General features: G+C 41.3%; 1 protein-coding gene across 7 annotated transcripts in view; it reads left to right on the top strand.

The window, feature by feature from the left end:
* TBC1D1 (TBC1 domain family member 1) overlaps positions 1-20,512 on the top strand; it is a 113,491-nt gene that overhangs the window by 19,692 nt on the left and 73,287 nt on the right. Inside the window, exon 1 of one of the 7 annotated variants that reach the window (XM_032998963.2) lies at positions 11,784-12,019. The exons of the other annotated variants lie outside the window; for them this stretch is intronic. Within the exon in view, the coding sequence (XP_032854854.2) occupies positions 11,894-12,019 (126 nt within the window). The 5' untranslated portion in view covers positions 11,784-11,893. Of the gene's footprint in view, positions 1-11,783; positions 12,020-20,512 lie in introns of those variants that run through there. 7 annotated transcript variants of the gene reach the window in all.

The following is a 20,512-nucleotide window of genomic DNA, read 5'->3' as shown; positions in this document are numbered from 1 at the left end:
ACTGCAATGTGTTAACATATTCAGAATGAATAACATACTTGATTCAATACCACTATTAGAAAAATTGGGTTTCTTTCTTTAACTAAAAATGCAAATCAGAGTATGACATATATCTAGGAAGTAATAATGTACTAAAGTCTTAAGAAGAGCAAAGCCCCGTTCATCACTTTTGATTCTCTGCTGACTACTAAAACCCCCTTCTAATGTGCATCTGTAAATACAAATAACATCAGTCCCTGCAGAGATCTCTAATTGAAACTGAACTCAGAGGCATTTCTAGAAGTTGTGTTAAGACATTAGGGCCGCTTTAGTCTGACCTGCAGTCCAGCACTGAAGAGAAAATTTCTTTTTCCTGGTTTAAGTGCATATTTCAAAATGCACAATAGTGGGTAATGGTGTACTGGAACAAGGCACTCTGATTCCCAAAGCAGGACCAGGATGTAGGAGAAGGCGGCGTTGCTTCTGCAGAGCTCTGTGCAGTGTTTCTGCTTCTGCAGAGCACTGTACAGCATTTCTGCCAGTAACATTTTCATATATAGTCAGGCCCTTACAGAGTTTCTCTCATTGCAGGAAGTGAACTTCATTGTTCTTAAAAGGGATTAGTCCCCAGAGTGCGTAACTCCTTTTTCCCCCCCCACTGCCTTCACAACAGTTTTCAGATTCACCATGGTTTAAGATGAGGTGTTTAAGTGCCACTTAGTGGCTGTCCAGAGCAAATGTAAGATACTGCAATAGCTGTGAGTTTTCATCTCTCTTGCTGTTGCTTTTCACCAGCAGGGGAATTCCCCACCTTATTTTAGAGATATTGAAGGCTTAATCTAAGACAGGTTGAAATCAATTAAAAGACCCTGATGGGCTTTTGATAAGAATTTCAATACCGTCATTCCCACTTTACTTTTTTTTCCAAATGGTCCTTCTGAAGTTCTGTTTGGGTTCTCCTCATGGGGTTCTTTTTGTCAATAAATGCCTGTGAAAGTACTGTAATGAGCTTTACTTTACTATGCAGTGAGCTGTCATAAAAATCAACAGTAAATAAAGTTGCTGTTTCTAGAACTGAAATACTAGTGCTCCTGGAGTTTATTCTTAGGTATTAAAATTCACAAAACAAGACACATGCTTAACTGGGGTTAGTGTTTGGCATCAGCTGATGTCCTGCTATGTCTCGGTTCCTCTCAGCAGAATATCTGCTGTGAAAACATTAGCTCTTGGTCATGTTCTGAGCTTGATATAATTTGCTTGTATCTGGATAAGGACCAAAGTTTCTCTTCTAGAAACTTGCAGGACTTCAGAATATTCTTTGCATGTGTGTTACTAACTCCATAATGAACTAGATACATGCAGGGGACAACAGACTTCAGTGAGTGCACTGCTTGTGTGCAGATTTCCTTTTTACTGGGGGGAGTTCTTCAGCGGGCATTCTGCAGGTAGCTTGTGTACTGCAGAAGGCATGCTTCAAGTTTTTCTTTAAAATGAAGTCTGGGTTTTTTTTCCCCTTTATTTCAGTTTTTGTGTTTCAATAGGCTATCCATATGCAAGCTAGGATTGGAAGAGTCATAGAAGATCCCAGGAACCTCAAACAAACAAAACATAGGTTTCTGATTTATAAGTACATTTCTTGTTAAAGTTACAGAATACAAATTGTCAAAGTCTCAGGATAAATCCCTTCACACAAGTTCAGACTGTGCACTTCTAACAAATCATATAAAAACTACATATGTGACAAATTTTCCTTACCTGGATAACCCTCGATGACCTGACTTTTACACACATGCATATGCACAGGCATGTCAGTCTGTTCTGGAAGTCTTCATGCCAGCTGGAGACATCAGCTGAATGAGATTTTCAGGCAGTAGTTCTAACTAGAGTTCAGTCCAAACTGGGTTATGAATGGAATCAGAGCACATGCATGGGGATGGCATTATGGATCTACAATGAGAGAATATAATATTTGATTCTTGTTTTTTTAAGCTCTTGCTGTTTGGCTGTATATTACAGCTTTTTACATGTTAGAAACAAACTGGGGAAAAGAATTAAAGCTGGCCTACGTTCTACTCATAAATTATGATTGAAACCAACAGGAGACCCAAGAATTTATTATGTCCTGGGGTAAAAGACCTTCCTTAGCTAACTATTGAGGTTCACTTATTTATTTGGGTCTTTGTGCCTGTGAACACATTCAGATACGTGGGCTCAGACTCACATGCTGCAGTGGTATCTGAACTTAACAGATCACTTGAGCAAAATGTTCAGCTGTCCAGCCGATCCTTCCAGCTGTGTGCAAGCTTATCCTGGAATGCCAGAATTCCCTGTTTGGTACAGGGAATACCCAAGAAGGAGGAAATGGCAGAATTGGCCCATTATTATTTTATTGTAATGTTATTTATTTGTTTATTTCAGTAGTGTACCACATGGCAAATAATATTTTGGGCACTATTCCTGAAAATATGTACATTTCCACTCCAGGAGTCTTAACGTAAAATGACACAGCTATCTAGCATTCTTAGTCATAAGACATGGTTAAAGAAACCTGTAGTGAGGGAATGCGTTTGGTCCCCGTGGATCTGTGGTTGTGGGATAGCTGACTCAGCGCTCGAAGGCTTCCATTGTTCTGGCAGAGGAGCGGAAGCGCAGTCAGCACATGTGGCCAAAATGTGTGGTGGTGTCTTACAGTAATATATCCTGAGCCCTTTGAAGCGATGCAGCTTTATCAAAACCACAAAAGAGCCATAAGGACAAATCCTGTTGCTATATTTTAAAAGTCTCTGTATTGTGTGTTACATTTCACAAATGTTTTCCGGTGTGTTTTTAGGAGTCAAAGCAGAATTGGCTTAAAATGAATTAAGTGTGTAATGTTGTTTGTCGTGAAACCAGGAGCTGCAGACTTCTGAATGGAAGGCTAACTGAATTGTGGGGAAAGTGTTTTTTCGATTTGGTAGAGGCAGTGTTTAAATCTCGGTTTTAAAGATGGTTTATTGGCACTTTGCGGCTTTTGCTGTAATTGAAAGACAGTATGACTTCACCAAAAATATATAAAATCACAAGAGCAGAAGAGTCCACATCATTGCCAAAGATGCACTCGATGGGTTAATAAGCCCTGAGAAGAGGGTAGGGAGGGGAGAGATAAGAAGCAGTAAGTTAAAAGTGTGTGCAAGGGAACACTGCTGATAAAATTTTCCGCTTTCAAGACAGGTGAGAACAATCAACACCACAACACAGCAAAATAAAAATCACAGTTAGTTTAATAAAAAGGCAGATTCATATGTACCATACAAAATTACCATACATGCAAATTATTATATTAGTAGGTTCCACTGGTATTCTCAATTCCACCATTACCCAGAAAGTATCTAGGGAAGGACTGTGCGGCAGCTTGTAATCGAATGGGAAGCTGGTGATGGGAAGCGATGCTGAGCGAGAGCCGGACGGGTTGCTGAGTGCACTCCTCGATCAGCTGCGAGGGGCTGCTGTAGTTCTCAGCTGCCTGCTGCAGTTCTCCCACCAGGGTTTTGTTCAAGAGCACTGGAGCAGGGAGGCATATGATATGAGGGCAACGTTACAGAAACTGAAATTTCTTCAGCTTGATTCTGGAAAAGAACAGGACAATATGGTATTTTTTTCCTCTTTTTGTTATCTATGCTTAAGAGAAGTAAGGATGTAGTAGCGAATTGGTCTGTGATTTTAGTGGGGGAAGGACTGGATCCTTCTCAAATAAATAGTTTTTACACCTAGATGCTCATCATATGTAAATTGCAATATAGCTCCATTGACTGTAGGTAAGTTCTGGGCCCTACACCTGCTGAGAGAGAAACCTGAACTGCTATTTTTCATTGTTAAGCTCTTTCCAGCAAAATCAAGAATGCTATGGTTTGGGGGTAGAATGGTTAACACTTGAAGTTTTATTCTAACTGTTGATTTTTTTCAGTTTACTGAAATGGATATTGCTTTAGGGTATCCAAACTACAGTAAAAGTCCAGTAGAATCTTTCTACTGTCAGTGGGGATTGTGGCTGAATTCACTGATGAGAAATCAGCACTGATAGAAATAGATTTATTAAGTTATTAAGTAAAATGTGAAGAAATTAGAAGGCTGGCAACTTTTCATGGCTTTCCATACTGTGAAACTCAATATACTTTCCTAGTCTCCTACGTTGCAAATGAAGTGCACAAAATAATGTGCTTGGGTGGTGGGACTATTTCTGTGTTTAAAGGTAATTATGTGAACAAAGAGCTAGGCTGTAACTCTGTAAAATTATGCATACAAAATTGCTTATTTTATATTATTTGTTACTAGAGTGTTCTAATAGGATCAAGTGACTATGGATATCTTAACTAATGTGAAGTCTCATGTAGTAGAAACAGGCATTCATAGTTTATGTATCTCCCATAGCACATGGGGTATTGATACATTTTATTATTATGTTTTGATTTTAACCAGTCAAGTGAGAGTTGTCATTTTCTGTTCATAGTCTGGTTTTTCCTCAACAATTTCTTGACTTTTTTTACTATGTAACTTACCCATTATTGGAAGTAGAAGTGCCTAGTATTTAATTATCTAATTTTTTTCCCCATTGTAAGGTAGTGTTTCTCCACAAAGGAAATAAGACATATTTTCAAATGAGGTGTCTTTCTTCCCATCTGAGTAACTTGGGTTAACCATATAATTTTAAAGATCAAGCAACAAGTATAACCTTCAGTTAACTGCATTTCAAAAAATACTTCTTAAACTTTGAGAAGTGTTTTGTCTCCTAGCCCTTTCAGTGCTTGCCGCAGAGAAGCAGCCGGAGGGGCTGGAGGAAAAGGGTGCAAAGAACTTCATGGCCATATATCTTGTGCCAGGGGCCATTAATCCCCATTTAATTCTCACATCCTTTACAACCCATTGTCCGAGGGATTTATGGTTTATCCAGTTGTGTCAGGGTATGTATGCAGGTGTGTGTCACCCCTGTGTCTGCTGCTGCTCTCTCCCTTCAAGCTGCCTCAGCAGCCTGGAGAGCTCAGTTAGTTGTCCCTCAGCTTGGTGACACTGAGAAGACCAAAAAATATTGCTCTGCAGGGAGAAAAACAGGAGGTTTCCAACCGTTTCAGCTACAATTAAGGCCTCATTGATGATCTCAATGGCTTGACCTGTGTCTTAGTTACTGCACACTGGAAGCACCCCCATTTGTTTTGAGCTCTGTAATCTGCCTCTGCAGTTTGCTAGTTTGCTCTGCCTGTGTTCCACTCTTCCTGCTCCAGTTTCGCAGCTGCCAGAAAACCCTCTGTCACAAAGCAGAATTAATGTGTGGAACCTCTGATGTCTCTGTGTGGCTGTTCTCTTCTATGCACTGAGTTTGACCCATTGCTCATTCGCCACATTGTCCTTGTGGGTTTTTGGCATCCAACTGTTCATATCAAAGTGATCTCTTCACACGTCTGCCCAGAGTTATCTGCAGATTCAGGCTGTGGTTTTTCACTCATTTATAGAAATCTGATTGGTTGATCACAGTTAGGTCACTCAGCAGCTCACATTTGATCTTGGTCAAACACAGACATATGATCATGCTTGAGTGGAATTAGTCAGAACCCATGGCAAAGTTCCTGACAGCTTTAAGCGTTTTTTGCTGCCTGTGGAAAGACAAAAAATACTCAATCTAGCATAAAGCTTGCCAATCCAAAGTTTACTCATCAGTGTTTTTGGAAGTGTTTGAAGTAGCATGATTTCAGTCCAGATGAGCGTTTTACATCAGATGGCCTTAATGTTTATGAATGGGCACTAGGACCCTAAAGCTAGATTGCATTTATTGTTACACTGATGATGTATAGCCTTGGTTACCTCTCTTTTCTTTCTCTGTATGTTGCTTTCCCTCTGTACTTGGAATTTGTGGATACCTTTGGCATGTATCGTGTTTGTTGATTAGACACTATGCATCTAAAAGTGACCTTTTACCAGCTGCTCTCCTGTAGCCCACTTCAGGTGTTGAAGGTAAAGCTACTATTCTCTGGTTTTAGATTCTCTGTAACACTCATCATCAGGCAAAGAGAGGTGTCTTATGGGATAATGGGTTCCGCATCCAATGAGTTGTTTTTTCTTGAGTCCCTTGTTTTATTAAGGACTTCACCAAAACCTTTCTGCTCTGGACTTTCTGAATCAAATGCTAAGAGATGATCAGTTCCATTCAAGATACTTCACTGGACAGCCCGCCATCTGCTATCACTCAGAACTGCCTTATAATAGGGATTAAGAAAGACAATCCATTTTCTCTAGATAGACCTTTTCCAAGGAAAAAAGAATGTCTGAACACTTCTTTGTCCAAAACAGACCCATAGGGAAGAATCTTAATATAATGGTAGCAACTATGAAAGCTACTTCAACTTCATGAGGCATTTTATCATCTAAGACTCTCATGACCTCTCTCTAGTTGATCTAACCTTGCCTGCAGGACAGCACTTGTCCAAGGATGACTTCATTCCACTGTCTGCTGAGGAGCATGGCCATTGAGCTCTTGTGTTTCTGTCCCACGTGGTGTGTAGGATCACTTTTCCCTTCATGGATCCCTCCTTCCCTCAGTCCTCTTGCTGAGACACAGGATCCCACATGAGCCTCAGCACATGGTAACCGTCTTACACTCTGACACTGTTGAAGAGAGGATGGGTACTGCTGGTAGGGGGACAGATAACCCATTGCTGACGCTGCTTTTCATTCCTGAGCAGGAAATGATAATGTCACTTGAATCAAAGCATTTTAGCAGTTACAAATTTTGTGGCTGGAAAGACAGTCATATATAAGCTAAAACCTACAGGAGAGATTGGAAGGGGCTTCACTGCTGAGTGAATGCCCAGTGCTCTGGTGAGGAAGTGTGCTCTTCTGTCTGCCACATGGGGAGTGAATTGCGTGTTATCTCGGGGCACTGACCCAATGTCTTGCATTTTTTCAGATTTGCTACTGCTTAGCAGATATCCAAAACACTTCAATCTACACTCTTAACTCACTAACAGTACAAAGAAGATTACCCAAAACATGGTAATTTCTGTTTCCACTGAGTGTCTGGAAACCACCAAGAAAGTCATCCCATTTTCTTTGGTGAGAGCTGGATTTCATCCTTAGCGTGGATGTGCAGCTGAGGGCAGTGGGCTCCTATGCACTTTGTGTTAAGGGGACAGCCACTGTCAGTCAGTAGTTAGCTGTCAGGTCTTGCTGTTGTCTCTCATCAGGGGGTCGATGGAGATCTTGTTTGGTAATGTAGTTTGAATTTGTGATTAGTCTTTTATTTTGTATAGAGAGAAAAAAAGATTTTTCTTATAATTTAGACAAAAAAAAAGTAACAAAGCTCACTCTTTCCTTGACCATGGTATCTTTTCAGAAGCCAGCTAGTCAGGCTTGATTGAGTCTTTGGATAGGAGGGAATCCAGAGCATTCATTACTCTTTTTTCCTTCAGATGACCCAGATGAATCATTTGTTGCATCTTGCATCATCTGGAGGTGCCATAAAAGTCTGGGGTTTCCTTAAATAGATGCATTTGGTTTGGTATCTTTTAATACAGCTGTATCTAAGAACCAAAACATTATTACATTTTGAATTCACATGACAAACAGTATTGTCACAGTAGTTATTTTCTTTATATCTTTTTTCCTCTGATAAGGTGAAAACCACCTAGCCTACTACTTAGAATGGGAAGGGATTAGACAAGGTTCAAGTAAATCCTAATGAATGGTGAAAGCTAAGTAATAATGGATAAAAATTGTGGGTGGTTTTAAACAAAGCCCAAATAATGGATACTAGTAATTACTGGCAGGCATATTATTTTCTTGCATTTTTTCAGCTGAATTTACAAAGACCTTCTCGTGTACAGGGAAAGAAGAGAGAAGTGAAACTTGTAGTAGTGAATGTGGGCAGAGGGGATAATTCATGGGAAGAATAGCTGCCTAAACATGTTTAAGTACAATTCAGAGGAAAAAGCTTCAAAAGGGAATGGAGTCTGCTGTAAAACCACTGCCAGAGTTAACAAAAAAGCAACAGGAGAGGCCAGTTCTCAGGTAATACAGTTGTGGCTAGACTCTTAATGCAACTTGTGAGGCATTATTCAGCAGTGATATACTGTGAATGATCTCAGAAATATTTACAGTCATTAAACCTAAAGAAAGCTGAAATCAGAGGAGAAAGAGTCAGAAAATATTCTTCTTTTGCGTTAAAAGGTTGACTTCGGTCTCCTTTCTTCTAAATATTTCTTTATATTTCACATCTCTCCTTATCTCCAAATGGTTTATTTTAATTGAGAGCTCTTCGTTGAATGAGAAATAATGGGGGTATTTGTGTATGTGTAAATTTATGAAGGACATCTGTAAAACTGAAAGATCATCTTTCTGATGGTGTAAGCTTTCAGTTGTGGCTTTGAAGTATTTTAATTGCTACTATTTTAAAAACAGCCACAAATATTTTGCTAATATTTTCCATGATAACATGGAACAGTTCATAGGAATGAGGATTTTGTTTTGTATTTTAAAAGATCATACACTTAGATAAGACGGTGTCAAGTGCTACTTACTGTTTATGCAATACAGATGTTGTTCCCTGGCCCTGAATTTTTCCATTTACCCAAAATGGATATATAGTATTTTTGGAGAGGCAGTTATTTGCACAAGCCAAACTTAAAATAGAAAAATACAGAGGTTCTGTTTTTAGAAAGTTGAACATCCTGAAAATGAATGCAGTTATTGTCCCTACTATATTACTAAATCTATCTTTTTTGGAAGGTGAGTAACACAGTGACCTTTTCATTTACACTGAAGAATTTCATGCATTACCAAATGTTTTTATATCTGAACACTTAAGCCACGCTGCCAGCTGTTGCACAAATGCCAAAGAGTGCCCACTCCTTCCTTCAAGGCTGGCAGATACCATCTCCGTTTAACAGATGAACTAAAGCAGAGAGAGTGGTGATGTAGCGTGCCTGAAAGTCATGTTAACAGCAGAAGCTGGACTTTGTTCACTTACTTTATCTCCTAATTCAGTGTCTTCACCACAAGACCACTCTTCCTCCCAGTCCTGTAAAAGCATACAGAAGGTTTCAGAGTCCATTTAAACCCATACAAACATCACTATAACATTTGCATGCAGCAGGTTTAGAAGCTAAGTAGTGTGAAGTGACACAGGGGATGGCTCTATGAGACAGTTGCAGTCAGGGCAAGAAGCCAGATCTCCTGACTGGTGCCAGCATTTAATGTGGACTCAGAGGGGATGTGTGTATTGTTAGTTTAAAACTGTGCCGGTCAGAAAGAGTGAGCTGGAAAAACTTCCAAGCAGGCAGGATCTCCTCAGAGAGAGGGAAAGAAGTAATTATTTAGAAATAATATTGTTGACACTCAGTGTTAGAGAAATGCAACTCTAATGCTACCACCAAATAGTAGATATAATGTACAACTATAAGCAGCACATAATGAAGAACACTCTGCCTTGCTCTTGCCCTCAGTTGCTCTATGAAATAAAACCAGACCCAGTTCTGTACTTCAGATGGTAATACTTCTAGTGTTCTGGTAAGGTGCATAGTTTAAAGCCCTGAGAACAGATGTCAATTATTCATGTACATGCTCTATACATCATGAACAGTGGCAGCAGTGAAAATTTCTCCATCGTGCCAATAAAACTTGAGAGACCACCATCGGAGTGAGTGTTGGTCATATTTAGTCATTAATTGGGCTTATGGCGAAGAATATTGGTGCAATCAAACTGTCCGTGGCCACTATCATGATGACAGAACGAGCCATTGATCGTCTTTGTGAATCATCTCTACTTTAATCTGTAGGACTATTAGTAAATGGATCTCTGTTTTCCTTTTATGAAAATATGAAATATATTTTTTGTGGTTTTAATTCCAGAAATTAGTGTAGGTTCTAAGTTGATTAAAAACTGGGTCCAGGCAGGCTTTGAGCTCTCCAACCATGAGAAGGTCCCTGTAAATAAGTTGCATGGTGGTTTATTAGTTCATATTGGTTAGTATTTTGTGGCTCCCTGGCAAACTTTGCTCAGGAAAAGGATTTCAAATTCCCACATCAAATTTCTGCCCCTGATTAGCTGTGTGTCTTTGAGCAAGCCAACAAAACTTGTCAAGACAATTTTACAAATGGGTAAACTAATATTTAGCTAGAGAGTGCTGACAACATCCAGTGGCAGCAGATTTCTGCAGTCCCACCACCACCAGCTCAGCGGCTGGGCCAGGCCAGGGCTGGGTACACGCTGCCCTGCACCAGCTTGTGCATCCACCACAGCTGGGTACCTCCGTTCTTGGACTGTCAGCGATGCCTCGGCCGTGACAGAGACATCGTGCTTCACTGGCGCAATCCTTTGTTTCATAACCCCTTTCCTGAGCAGGTGTTACTGTTCTGCATCAGCATTCCGGTTTGTTGTTTTGTGATTCTCTGTTCCTCAGGAGGAATTGGATGGAAGTATCATGATCAGGTGGTGCAGGTGCCGCAAGTATGACCTGAGAAGAACTGGTTTTCTGTTGCCCCCTCAGCCCACCGTGGTGGTCCCAAATACACAGCTAGCGCTACGGTGCTCGCCAGCGCAGTGTTAGGAGGTGATACAGCTCTCCACAGCTGCCTCGTTTGCTTGGTATGAACCAAACCCAGGGCTTCAGGATCATGCAATCTGGGGCCAAAACTGCCCCTTTTCTGCCTTGGTGAGCTGTGAGATTGGCTCTGCTTCTCCCCCACCCATGTGCATGGATGTCACTCTTTTCTCATGTGGTCGTCTAATAACTTAGATGAGTGAGACAGTATCAGCTCTCAACCCCAAGATTATTCCACTGGCTGGGAGCATGCAACTGCAAGCACTCTCCCAGGGAGGGTAACTGTCTCGGTAAGAGTGTCTTTGGTCAAAGTGAAGAGCTGAATTTGGCACTTAGACATCTGAATTTGAGCAGTTGAATTTTATTGAGAAGCGCAGAACAGACCCCTATGCTTTCCTGTTACAATTTTGCAAATCTAGTTCTTCACTTTTTTTGTGTGAGGTGATGGAAAATAAAGGGCTTTTTGTTTTGGGCTCAGTGGATTATTTCCTGCGAAATGCAAGCCTTTTTTTTTTTTTTTTCCCCTAGTTCTGTGCCCTTCCTCCAAACTGAGGAAAATGAGTTGTTTTCAGGCAGCTGTACAGCCACTGAGTGGGGATGTGTGTTCCCAGGCAGTCCAGCTGGAGTGAGAACAGGAATGAACACCTTTCCTGTCTGGGTGGCAGATAACATCCCTTGACCTGCCAGAAACAGGCTAACTGCTGACTTGCGCTGTACTGGGTTTTTTTCTCTTCAACAGCTTATTTCTGAAAGTAGAGCTGCTAGTGTGTGATGTCAAATACCATTAGCTAACATGAATGGCGAGCCTGACTGGAAGTGTAACATTTCACGGCAGTTTCAAACATGATGTTTTGCTCGATCCTTTAATGTTAAGCACGGCTTCGGTGCCGACGTATCCCCACAAAGTTAAATGGAACGCGTGGGATTTTCTTTTTAACAGTTGCGAATGCTGGGGTGGTTTGGTGGTTTTTGTTGGTTTTTTTTTGCACTGAATTACGTAAAAATGCAACGCGATGAGGTAGCAGGCGGCTGTCCGCGAGTTGGGGCCCGCTGCCTGAGGGCGAGCCCGCTGCCTTCCCGCCTTCCCGGGGACGGGCGGCCGCGGCCGCGCTCGGGGCGCCCCGGCGGAGGCGGAGCGCGGCGGAGGCGGGACGCGGCCCCGGCCCCCGGCCCTTCCTTTTCTTTCCTTTCCTTTCCCTTCCCGCCCCGCAGCAGCAGCCGGTGCCGCCGCGGGGAGCCTCCCCAGCGCGGCGAGCTCGCGGTCCCGCCGGCCGCTGCCCGGAGGCGGCGGCGGGGAAGCTTTGGGAGGCCGGGCGGGCGGGCGGGCGGGCTCCCTTCCTTCCCGGCGCATGAGGTGGCGGGAGCGGCGGGCGGCAGCCGGGAGAGGCGGAGAGGAGCGGCCGGAGCCGAGGATCGCCGTCGGCCGCCGCGCCGGAGCTCGTAGGATGTCACCATTGTTCAGCTGGGTGGCTAAGGTAGGCGGCGCCGCGCCCGCCGGCCTCCGCTCTCGGGAAATAAAGCCCAGCCTAAGAGTTTGCAGATGTTCGCGTTTAGTTTCAAGGCAAGTCAACCGTCTCTGGGGAGGGAGCGGAGCCCTGCTGTATTGTTCAGCCAGGGAAAAGGAGAAGCGCTCAAAGCGAACAGGAAAGGCAAATTGATAGGACTTGGGTCGAGGGGTTAAAAACGAAGCTGCAGTTCTGGCCAGCTGTTCTACCTGGCTGCCGTTCTGTAGAAGGGGAGAGCTGTGATTTAAACTGCACCGAAGGTGTGGTCTTACTGCTTGCTCAAGTCTAATGCTTCTTGTGCGCTCTGGAGAATATGTAGCAGTGGTCCCACTGTTTGTTTTGGACTTTTTTCCTGTTTTTTTGTCGTACTCTGAATTTATGAAGAACAATAAGTTAGCTTCCGAGGGGAGACTGACTTGTTTAAGTATGACAATGCGTGTGTCATGCTGGCTTCTACATCTGCGTGTCTAGGGCTTCAGTAGGACTTTCCACTGTAACTGTGAAACTCCATATGGATGAAAAGCAGTAGAGATGGTTAAAGAAATCTACACTTTAGTTTTGAGCTGATGTTTCAAAATAAAATTTGTTTCCACAGTAACAGCCATTCTGAATTTAAAATGAGCTGTATATGATATTCTGTCGTGAGGCACAGTAGAAAGTGTAAAAGAGGACAAGTGGGTGAAACATCTGTATGACACAAATTGCGGGTTCATTGAAGGAATCAGCTGGTGAAAAAGAAGACTTTATCTTGAAGTTTAACAGGCAGCCTAGTCTACTAGGCAGACCGCATAAAACCTGGTTCTGCCTTCCATTTTGCCAGGTGTAAATGATCAGTTGTTTAATCACTGTTATGCCTCCCTCTCCCTGAATATGTAACATGTGAAATACCTACCCTGGGAAGACAGTAAGAGGGAAGTTCTTGATGTGTGACTGTGTTGCCTTTGTTCCGATTCTCACATAGAAGGATTTGCTCTATTCTGTCTTAAAAGGAGCCTGCTTAATTTTAACTATGCCCCAAATAATAGAAATGTATTCTTTCCTCTTTCCACTTGTCTGTTTTTCTCAGTTCAAAGAGCTACCAGGTTGACCGCTTGTTAAAGTAGTTCCCTCTCCTGACATCACTGTGGCTCTGTCTCATGGGTGATGTAACACCTGGTTTGCCATGTTATCTGAGGGAATGTCACTGCCTGATTTCCATGCCAACTCTTACAAATGTCCCAGTCTCCTATACAGGTGGCTGCTGTCAAAAATGAGTGATGCTGCTGAGTAAATACTTTAGGGATGCCACCAAGGAGTGGCCCATTTCCCCCCCTCCCACCCCCTCGTTGTTCACTTGTCAGCTGGACAAAGCAGCTAGTCAGAGAGAGGTTAGTTTTGGAGGAGGTACAAGGCAGAACTTGTAGCACACAGAGTTGGCCGTGTTTTTAGACAGGGTAACAGAAGCTCTTGTTAGAAACACACTTCCAACACTGCTTTCAGGAGTGCTTTCTGGGCTTTCAGAACTAATTATTGCGATGCTGGTTCCTCGCAAGTGTTTAATTTTATTCTTTCAATGGCCGTTAATCATCAGCACTAATTTGGGAGTGAAAGCAAAGCAGTGTATTTAGAAATATAAAATGAGGCTTGTTAACAGAGAAAGCTTTCCTGCCTGCCAAAATCTGATCAGTAAAAATGTAGGAACTACTGCTGTAAGCTTTGAACACAAATGCAAGCCTTTCCAGTCTTTATAAGATGGTGGCCTATTCCAGAACGGGGAATGACTGCAGAATATGGGGGGGAGGAAACTGCCCCCCCTCAAAAAAAAGCTGTCCTCCTGCATCTATTACTCAAAAATGAGTAACCCCCCCCATCCAGTAACACGAGTGCTTAGCGTCACAATGCAAGTCCCCAGGCCTGCAGATACTTACAAGTGAAGTAATTTACTCCTGTATACTATAAAATTGGTCACTAGTGTTTGTATAAACATTACCTTTTAATACCTCTTCATTACAGGTTTTTACGTGCTGTTTTACCCAGCTTGTCTCCTACCTACATGCAGGGTCCTTGGGGTTGAGTTTTGCGGTGCTGCCAGCTGGGCTGTGGGGCCCGGTCTGGGCTGGAGGATAAAGTCCTGCTTGAGTCTTACATGGGTTGGTGTTGCCCACATTGGCCATACGGATGCCGACTAAACCACTTGAATGATGACTCGGTGGATAATGAGTTCTTAAGTACTGACTTGTTTTAGTTTCCTAAAATTATTTAAATAAAAAAAATAGTTATACCTGTTTTTCCTGCATGGTTTTATACAGTCAGACAACTGACATCAGGGAAACCTTTGACTAAGCACCTTAAAACATAATTTGTTGAAAGTGTAAACTGACTTTGCACTGTTGTGGGTAGACAGTGCAGTCACTTATGTAGATACACAGAGATATTTTAATCTATATTCAGTATAGTTCACTACAATAACTATTCCGAAAAGTAAAGAAATTATTTTGGAGTTGAAAAGCATCAAATCTTTCAGTTTTCAAATAAAAAAATAGATAGAAATGCAGATTTTTACTGATTTATGGTGTACTTGCACACCATTAATTCATTAGTAGGAGGTAATAGTACATTGGTAGTTGTTAAGAGTGATTTTATTTCTGTTTCCATCATATTGAATACAGCTTTAACTTAAGTAAAGAAAAAAAAAAAAAACGACAACTTTAGTGTTAGTTGTCTACAATTGATTTCATTTTATGATTCAAGTTTCTATTCAGAAGCAGCTTGACAGAAAACAGAATTAAAGAACTGATTGCCGAAAAATGGGAAATGAGAAACAGTTATTAGTGTAATAAATTGTATAAAGAATTTGGGTAAATGTGTATTCAAATTCTCAGCTAGTTAAGCAATTTATACATAGTGTGTCTTTCTAGTTACAAAAAAAAAAAAAAAAAGTACCACGTATAATGTAAAAACTGTGTTTAGCTTCAGCATATTTTGTCTAAAGGATTGTAAACCAGCAAGGAACCAGTAAAGAAAATAACTAAGGTAAAAATGCAAAGCAAGGTTACATTATTTTAATTATATATATCAAGGTTTCTTCTATAATGATTTTGCTGATATGGATCAGTCAACCCTGGTCAGCTGCCTCCAACCTGCAGGACAGCAGGTGGGAAGGGATCCTCCCAGGTCCCTCCTGAGGGATTTCTCGCTGCAGCCCGAGGAACCTCTGAGAATGGGTCACCAGCACTGCCAGAAAAGGGTGGATTTATGATGTAGCTGTCCCCAGCTGGCTTGCCTAATCTTGGACATTGGTCTGAAAAGTTGATCATTTGGATTTCTTCTGCTCCGAAGATCAGCTTTTAGGGTGTATTCACAGTAGATGCTCTGAAATTCCCAATAGCAAAGCAAGAAGTAGATTGTGTTTTTTTTTTTTTTTTTTCCCAAGGACTGCGGAATCAGAATTGCCTGTGAGCTTTCTTCAGTTTGAGAAGCTCTCAAGGCATCAAAAAATAAAGTTTCTATGCTGTTCAGTGCAGCAGAGCTTGGTTACTTGCTTTGTGCCATGAAACATTACTGAATTATTGTAATATTGGAAATGCCACTTATTTTTCTTAAAATCCTAATATAGCGTAATATGCCGTGTTAGAATTGATCTTGCTGGTGTTTTGCTGTTATTTCTGCTGTTTTCTAAATAATAGAATGCTGTGTAGACCTCTGGGGGAGAATGCATGGGAGTAACAATCTACTACTTAGTTTAGGTCAGAAGCTGCAAGTTAAATTAATTTGCCTTCTGAAGAAAATGAGAAGGAATGAGAGACTGAAAATCAGGAAGCCCAAGAAATCCCCCTCCCTTATTTTTTTCCTTTTTAAGAGTATTCTGAAAGGGTGATCTTGGCTTTTTTGCTGGTCAGTTTTAGGGTGTATCACACATTTATGAGGGTGTTTTGTTCTAGCTGTACTGAGGTGCCTGTTTCTTTTATTCCCCACAGCTTCCAGCAAAGTTGAGCATCTTTGGGCGTCTTTCATCCCTCAGTGAATGACTTGCATTTTAGCCAAACAAGTCAAGGTTTGGTCTCTTAAGGAGCCCTCATAAGCAGGTGTTGTAACACTGTCTAAAGCCCAATAAACTTAAAAGTTTATTAAGCCTGTCTTACTTTTAAGCCCATATTACTTCTAAGATGGTAATTATTTGGGTAAGTGAATAAATGGTAGTAGTATCCTATGAGGTACAACCCTTGTTTGTGCTCGTGTATTTAGCCCTGATAACCCTTTTTGTAAATTAATTTGAACACTTGGATACTGTATCAAGAATCAGAGTTAACAGAGAACTAGTGTCAGGGAAGAATTGGGAATCACTGGGGAGGGAAGGCTCAAATGCTGCAGTTTTGCTTGTGGAAGAATCTCCTTGATGCCATTGACGCTGCGGGGAGGGCCGGAGGGACAGACCCTCGCTTGTCTCCCAGGCCGGATGCCAGCAACGCAGCAAAGAGAAAGTTCGGATTTCTGCCGGAGCTGGGTTTTGGTGCCCACGTTCTCACAATGTCCCTGTCAGAGAACACTGCTTTTCTGCTCAGCGTGTTTCTCCAGGTCATTTTATGCTGTGGGAACAATGATGTTACCAACTGACAGCTTTCAGATAAATGCAGATTATCACAAAATGCCGAGTAGTTGAAACACGCTATTTTCTGTATGCCAGTCACTCCCCACCTTCCCCCACGGGGGTCTGGGCGATGACTGAGGAATATGCGCTCAGCATTTGAAATGAAGTCAGTTCTGTGGTGAAACCCCTCTGTTACTCAGCAGTTACGTTCCCTTTGGAGCTGTTTGCTTTTATTCTTTGTCCTTCCATTTCTTTTTCTGCATGCTAGGTCTGAATTGCACCCACTCGGCTTGGATGTCCCCCATTCGATGGGAGACGGCCAGAATACGGTCTGTCCTACGTGGCTTTTATGTGTCGGGGCAGATGTAGTAGGGCAGTGTCCTCTGCATTTGTAAGGTACATTAGGGGTGCTTAGTAAGGAGTAGGACTCTCCATAGTGAAATTCCTGGCCATGTAAATTGCAGTTTACCAAGGTTTTTCTCTTGAATCATTTATGCCTTTCTGAATTAATTTCTTATGAGTATCCACTTTCAGGTTCATGTTGACCTTCAGATTTAACAAGCTAAGCCTGATGAGGTAGCTGAGCATGCTGTTTTGTATAGGTCCTGCCCTCTGCAATTCAAAACAGAACTTTTAGGCTCCAGTCAAAAACTGCATTCCTTTGCTGAAAAGCTCTCTGGAAGTTGGTGCTATTAGCTGTCTCTATGTGGTTAACATGTTTTGGGCCAAGCCATAGCAAAAATATTAGTAAATCCTGCAGGATCAGGGAAAACTCTAGGTCCCATCAGGAATGGACAGTACAACAAAAGGTTTGTTTGGGTTTTTGCCATATATATATATATATATATATATGGGGTACCACAGTTTAACTTTATTTGCTTTACATTTGATGATCTATAATACCGTTTCACATCATAGCCTGCTTTTTTGGAAGGCTACTATAATGAAACAGTCTTTTATGTGCACTAGAGGTGTTTCTGAGAACACAAAAGCAGCAGTTTGGCTCTGGGTTCCCCAAGTAGAAATATCTTTAAGGAAAAGAGTCAGGCAAAGCACCTCTTTACTCAGGGATCAGCTCACAGAGTTGCAAGACAATTCCAGTTTGTAATTTCCCATCATCCTGAATATAGAAGCTGCAGCATTTCTGAGAAATCTCTGCTTTAAGGGGACATTGGAACATTTTTATACTGTGCCAAACAATAAATACTTACAATTTTAAAATAAAACTGTTTCAAAGTCTTCCTAAAGTTGAAGGATCTGAGGTTGTGTATGGTGTATGGAGGTTGACTAGTGACTTAACAATGTTTCTATTGGAGATTTACTTGCTAATAGAATGACAGCTTGGCTATTTTATTTATTTATTTATTTTAATTGAAAGCCTTTACAGCTTAACTGTTAAAGCTGAAATATTCATGGATGGCAATGACTGAGGGGAAAAAAAAAAATCTCAGTCTCCGTTTTGTTAGTATTTGACATATCAGTAAAGATATACAAAATATGTCAAGAGATGTGCCTAAATAGGAGCTTTGTTACTAATTTGTATGGGGAGGTGAGGCAGTAGAGCTGGGAAGAGCAGTTGGAACTCAGAGAACAGAAGCTGAGGCAAGGAATGACATTAACCACTGTGTATTGATTTTACCACTGTGTTACCTGTACTGAGTTGTATCTGAATTGGTGTTGGTTAGTCTTATTTTTTAACCAAGTTACAATAACAAATTATGAGATAAATTAGTGCATAAACATAAAATTTGAATAGGAGAACTTTAACTAAAATCTTCCTGAAAACACAGTTTGCTTACTGAGAGGCAATGGAGAGATTCAGGCACCTTTACCCTTTTGCGGTGGACTAGAGCACAACAACTGTGTTTCTGCTACCTTTTTTCTCTTGTGTATGCAAGTTCCCAAAGGGCCAGGCCAGTATTCGCAGATCAGCTGGCCAGGTGTGTGAAAGCTGCAGTTACTATCCTGGATGACTTCACCTGTAGGTTGCATCTATGTTAGCAAGTAGCACACACCAATGGATTGTTCAAGGGAAACTGCTGGTGCTGAGGACAGGTTGTGTACCTTGTTCAGGGAAGTGGGTTTTACTTTGAACTAGCCCTAATGTGGTGCTGTGAACCAAATGCCTGTTTGCAGTGAAATGCATTACAAAATGAAGATTCAGTTCTAGTTAAATAGACGTCAGTTCAGACACTTTGAGACAGTTCCACAACACAGTCCATTGCACAAGAAGTGGATTGGGGGAATCCACTTTCAAACACATTCCTGGTCCAAATTAAAATAGTGAAGTAGTTACACTTATATAATACTTGAGAATCCAGTTAGGGAAGCTGGCCAAACAGCATATGAACAGCTTTCCAGTAGCCAGCCCTGATGCAAGGAATGGGGACCCATTAGAGAATTTTTGTTTTATTGGGATGTTGACCTTTTGGCTACTGCTTTATGAGAATTTCGGGCCTGAAGAGGTTGTCTGAGTTCCTGTGAGCTGGACTTCTGTCTGTCTCTAACTGAAGGACTGTTAAGAGAGAGTAAAAACATGTATTCCCTTCCATTCTTGGGGCACTGTGCATGTAAGCACAAGTGTTGATGGTCACATTTAAAAATCAAAACAAAACAAAAATTAATCTTGGCTGAAGTATCTGGAAGTTTCTTCCCAACTCAAAAGTTTCTGGCTTTGGACATGTGAATGCTTCTCTTTGTGCCTTTACAGCATCATCACTGTAATCAAAAACATATGTTTTTTCCAGGGGGGAACCTTTGATATACGCAGTAACCAAGCGGAATTTTCAGGTAGAGAGATCCTGTGACATTGCATGTTTGGGGAGAAGAGACTGCTTGTGCATAGTTACACAGGCACACTCCCAGGTACTGAAAATGGCAAAGCTGAGCTAAACTAAACGACCTGTTTCTTTTTCAGTCAAACATTTTGAGGGTTTTGTGTGTTTATTTCAAGGAGTTCTGTAACCAAATATCTTACTTTTATTAGATGTTAACTGTTGCTTCTGTAAGTTTACTGGCCCATTGGTCTGCTGCTACAGTGTCAATGAGGTGAGCTCACTGAAGCTGTTGTCATGGAAATTTGGATGGTTAACACTAAATGTTTCATGCTGGTTTTGTTTCTTTGGACCTAGTTTCCAATCTCCTCAAGTGCAACACATGGAAAAGGAAATTTGTAGAAGTGCTTTGGAGTTTTAAACGATTATGTACAAGAGGTCTATCTTTAAAACTCTGGTGGTAGTTACCCATAACCTGAACCAAAAATAGGTGCTGGAATTTCAGTTTTGGGGTAAGTCCCGGTGGAATATAACCTATAGGATTTAGCATTCTGTGGAAGCACTTGACAGTTCCATTTGACATACAGTCATTGGAGTCTGATTTTTGTGGACTTAAGAAAAATGTTCTTTTATATGCACACACAGTTCATGAGGCTGATGGTATATTTTGTTAATAAAGTGCAGAATCATATACAGAATTGTTTATTGTAGATCGCTATATTTCAGGCAGCATTTTTTTCTTTGGTATTTCTGAAATTCAATAATGCTTTCCTATATGTTTAAAAAACAACACAAAAAAGCTCAGTCCACTTGTATATTAGGTATGGCTGAAATACTGGCAATGCCTAGTACTAACATAATTTGTGGAGGGAAGAAGTTGGCATTAAAAGGAGGCTTTCCTCAAAATCTTTTTTTTTTTTCCTTCCCTTCTTACTACTTTCCTTCAGCTTATCAGTTAGTGTGTCCCATAGAGCATCGTCCTTATATCCCCTTCCAGCTTCTCATGGAGATCTAAGTCTGTGACATCTGTGTTTTAGAAACATTGAATAGTCACCACTCCCTTTTGGATTTCCTTGGCAAGTAAGTGTTTAAATATAGTCTACTTTGGAAATATTGTGAAGG

Source organism: Tyto alba, unplaced genomic scaffold, assembly GCF_018691265.1.
Source record: "Tyto alba isolate M040663 unplaced genomic scaffold, T.alba_DEE_v4.0 Super-Scaffold_6, whole genome shotgun sequence".
Classification (NCBI taxonomy): Eukaryota; Metazoa; Chordata; class Aves; order Strigiformes; family Tytonidae; genus Tyto; species Tyto alba.
Note: the sequence above shows the minus strand (reverse complement) of the source record. Positions and strands in the feature narration are given on the sequence as shown.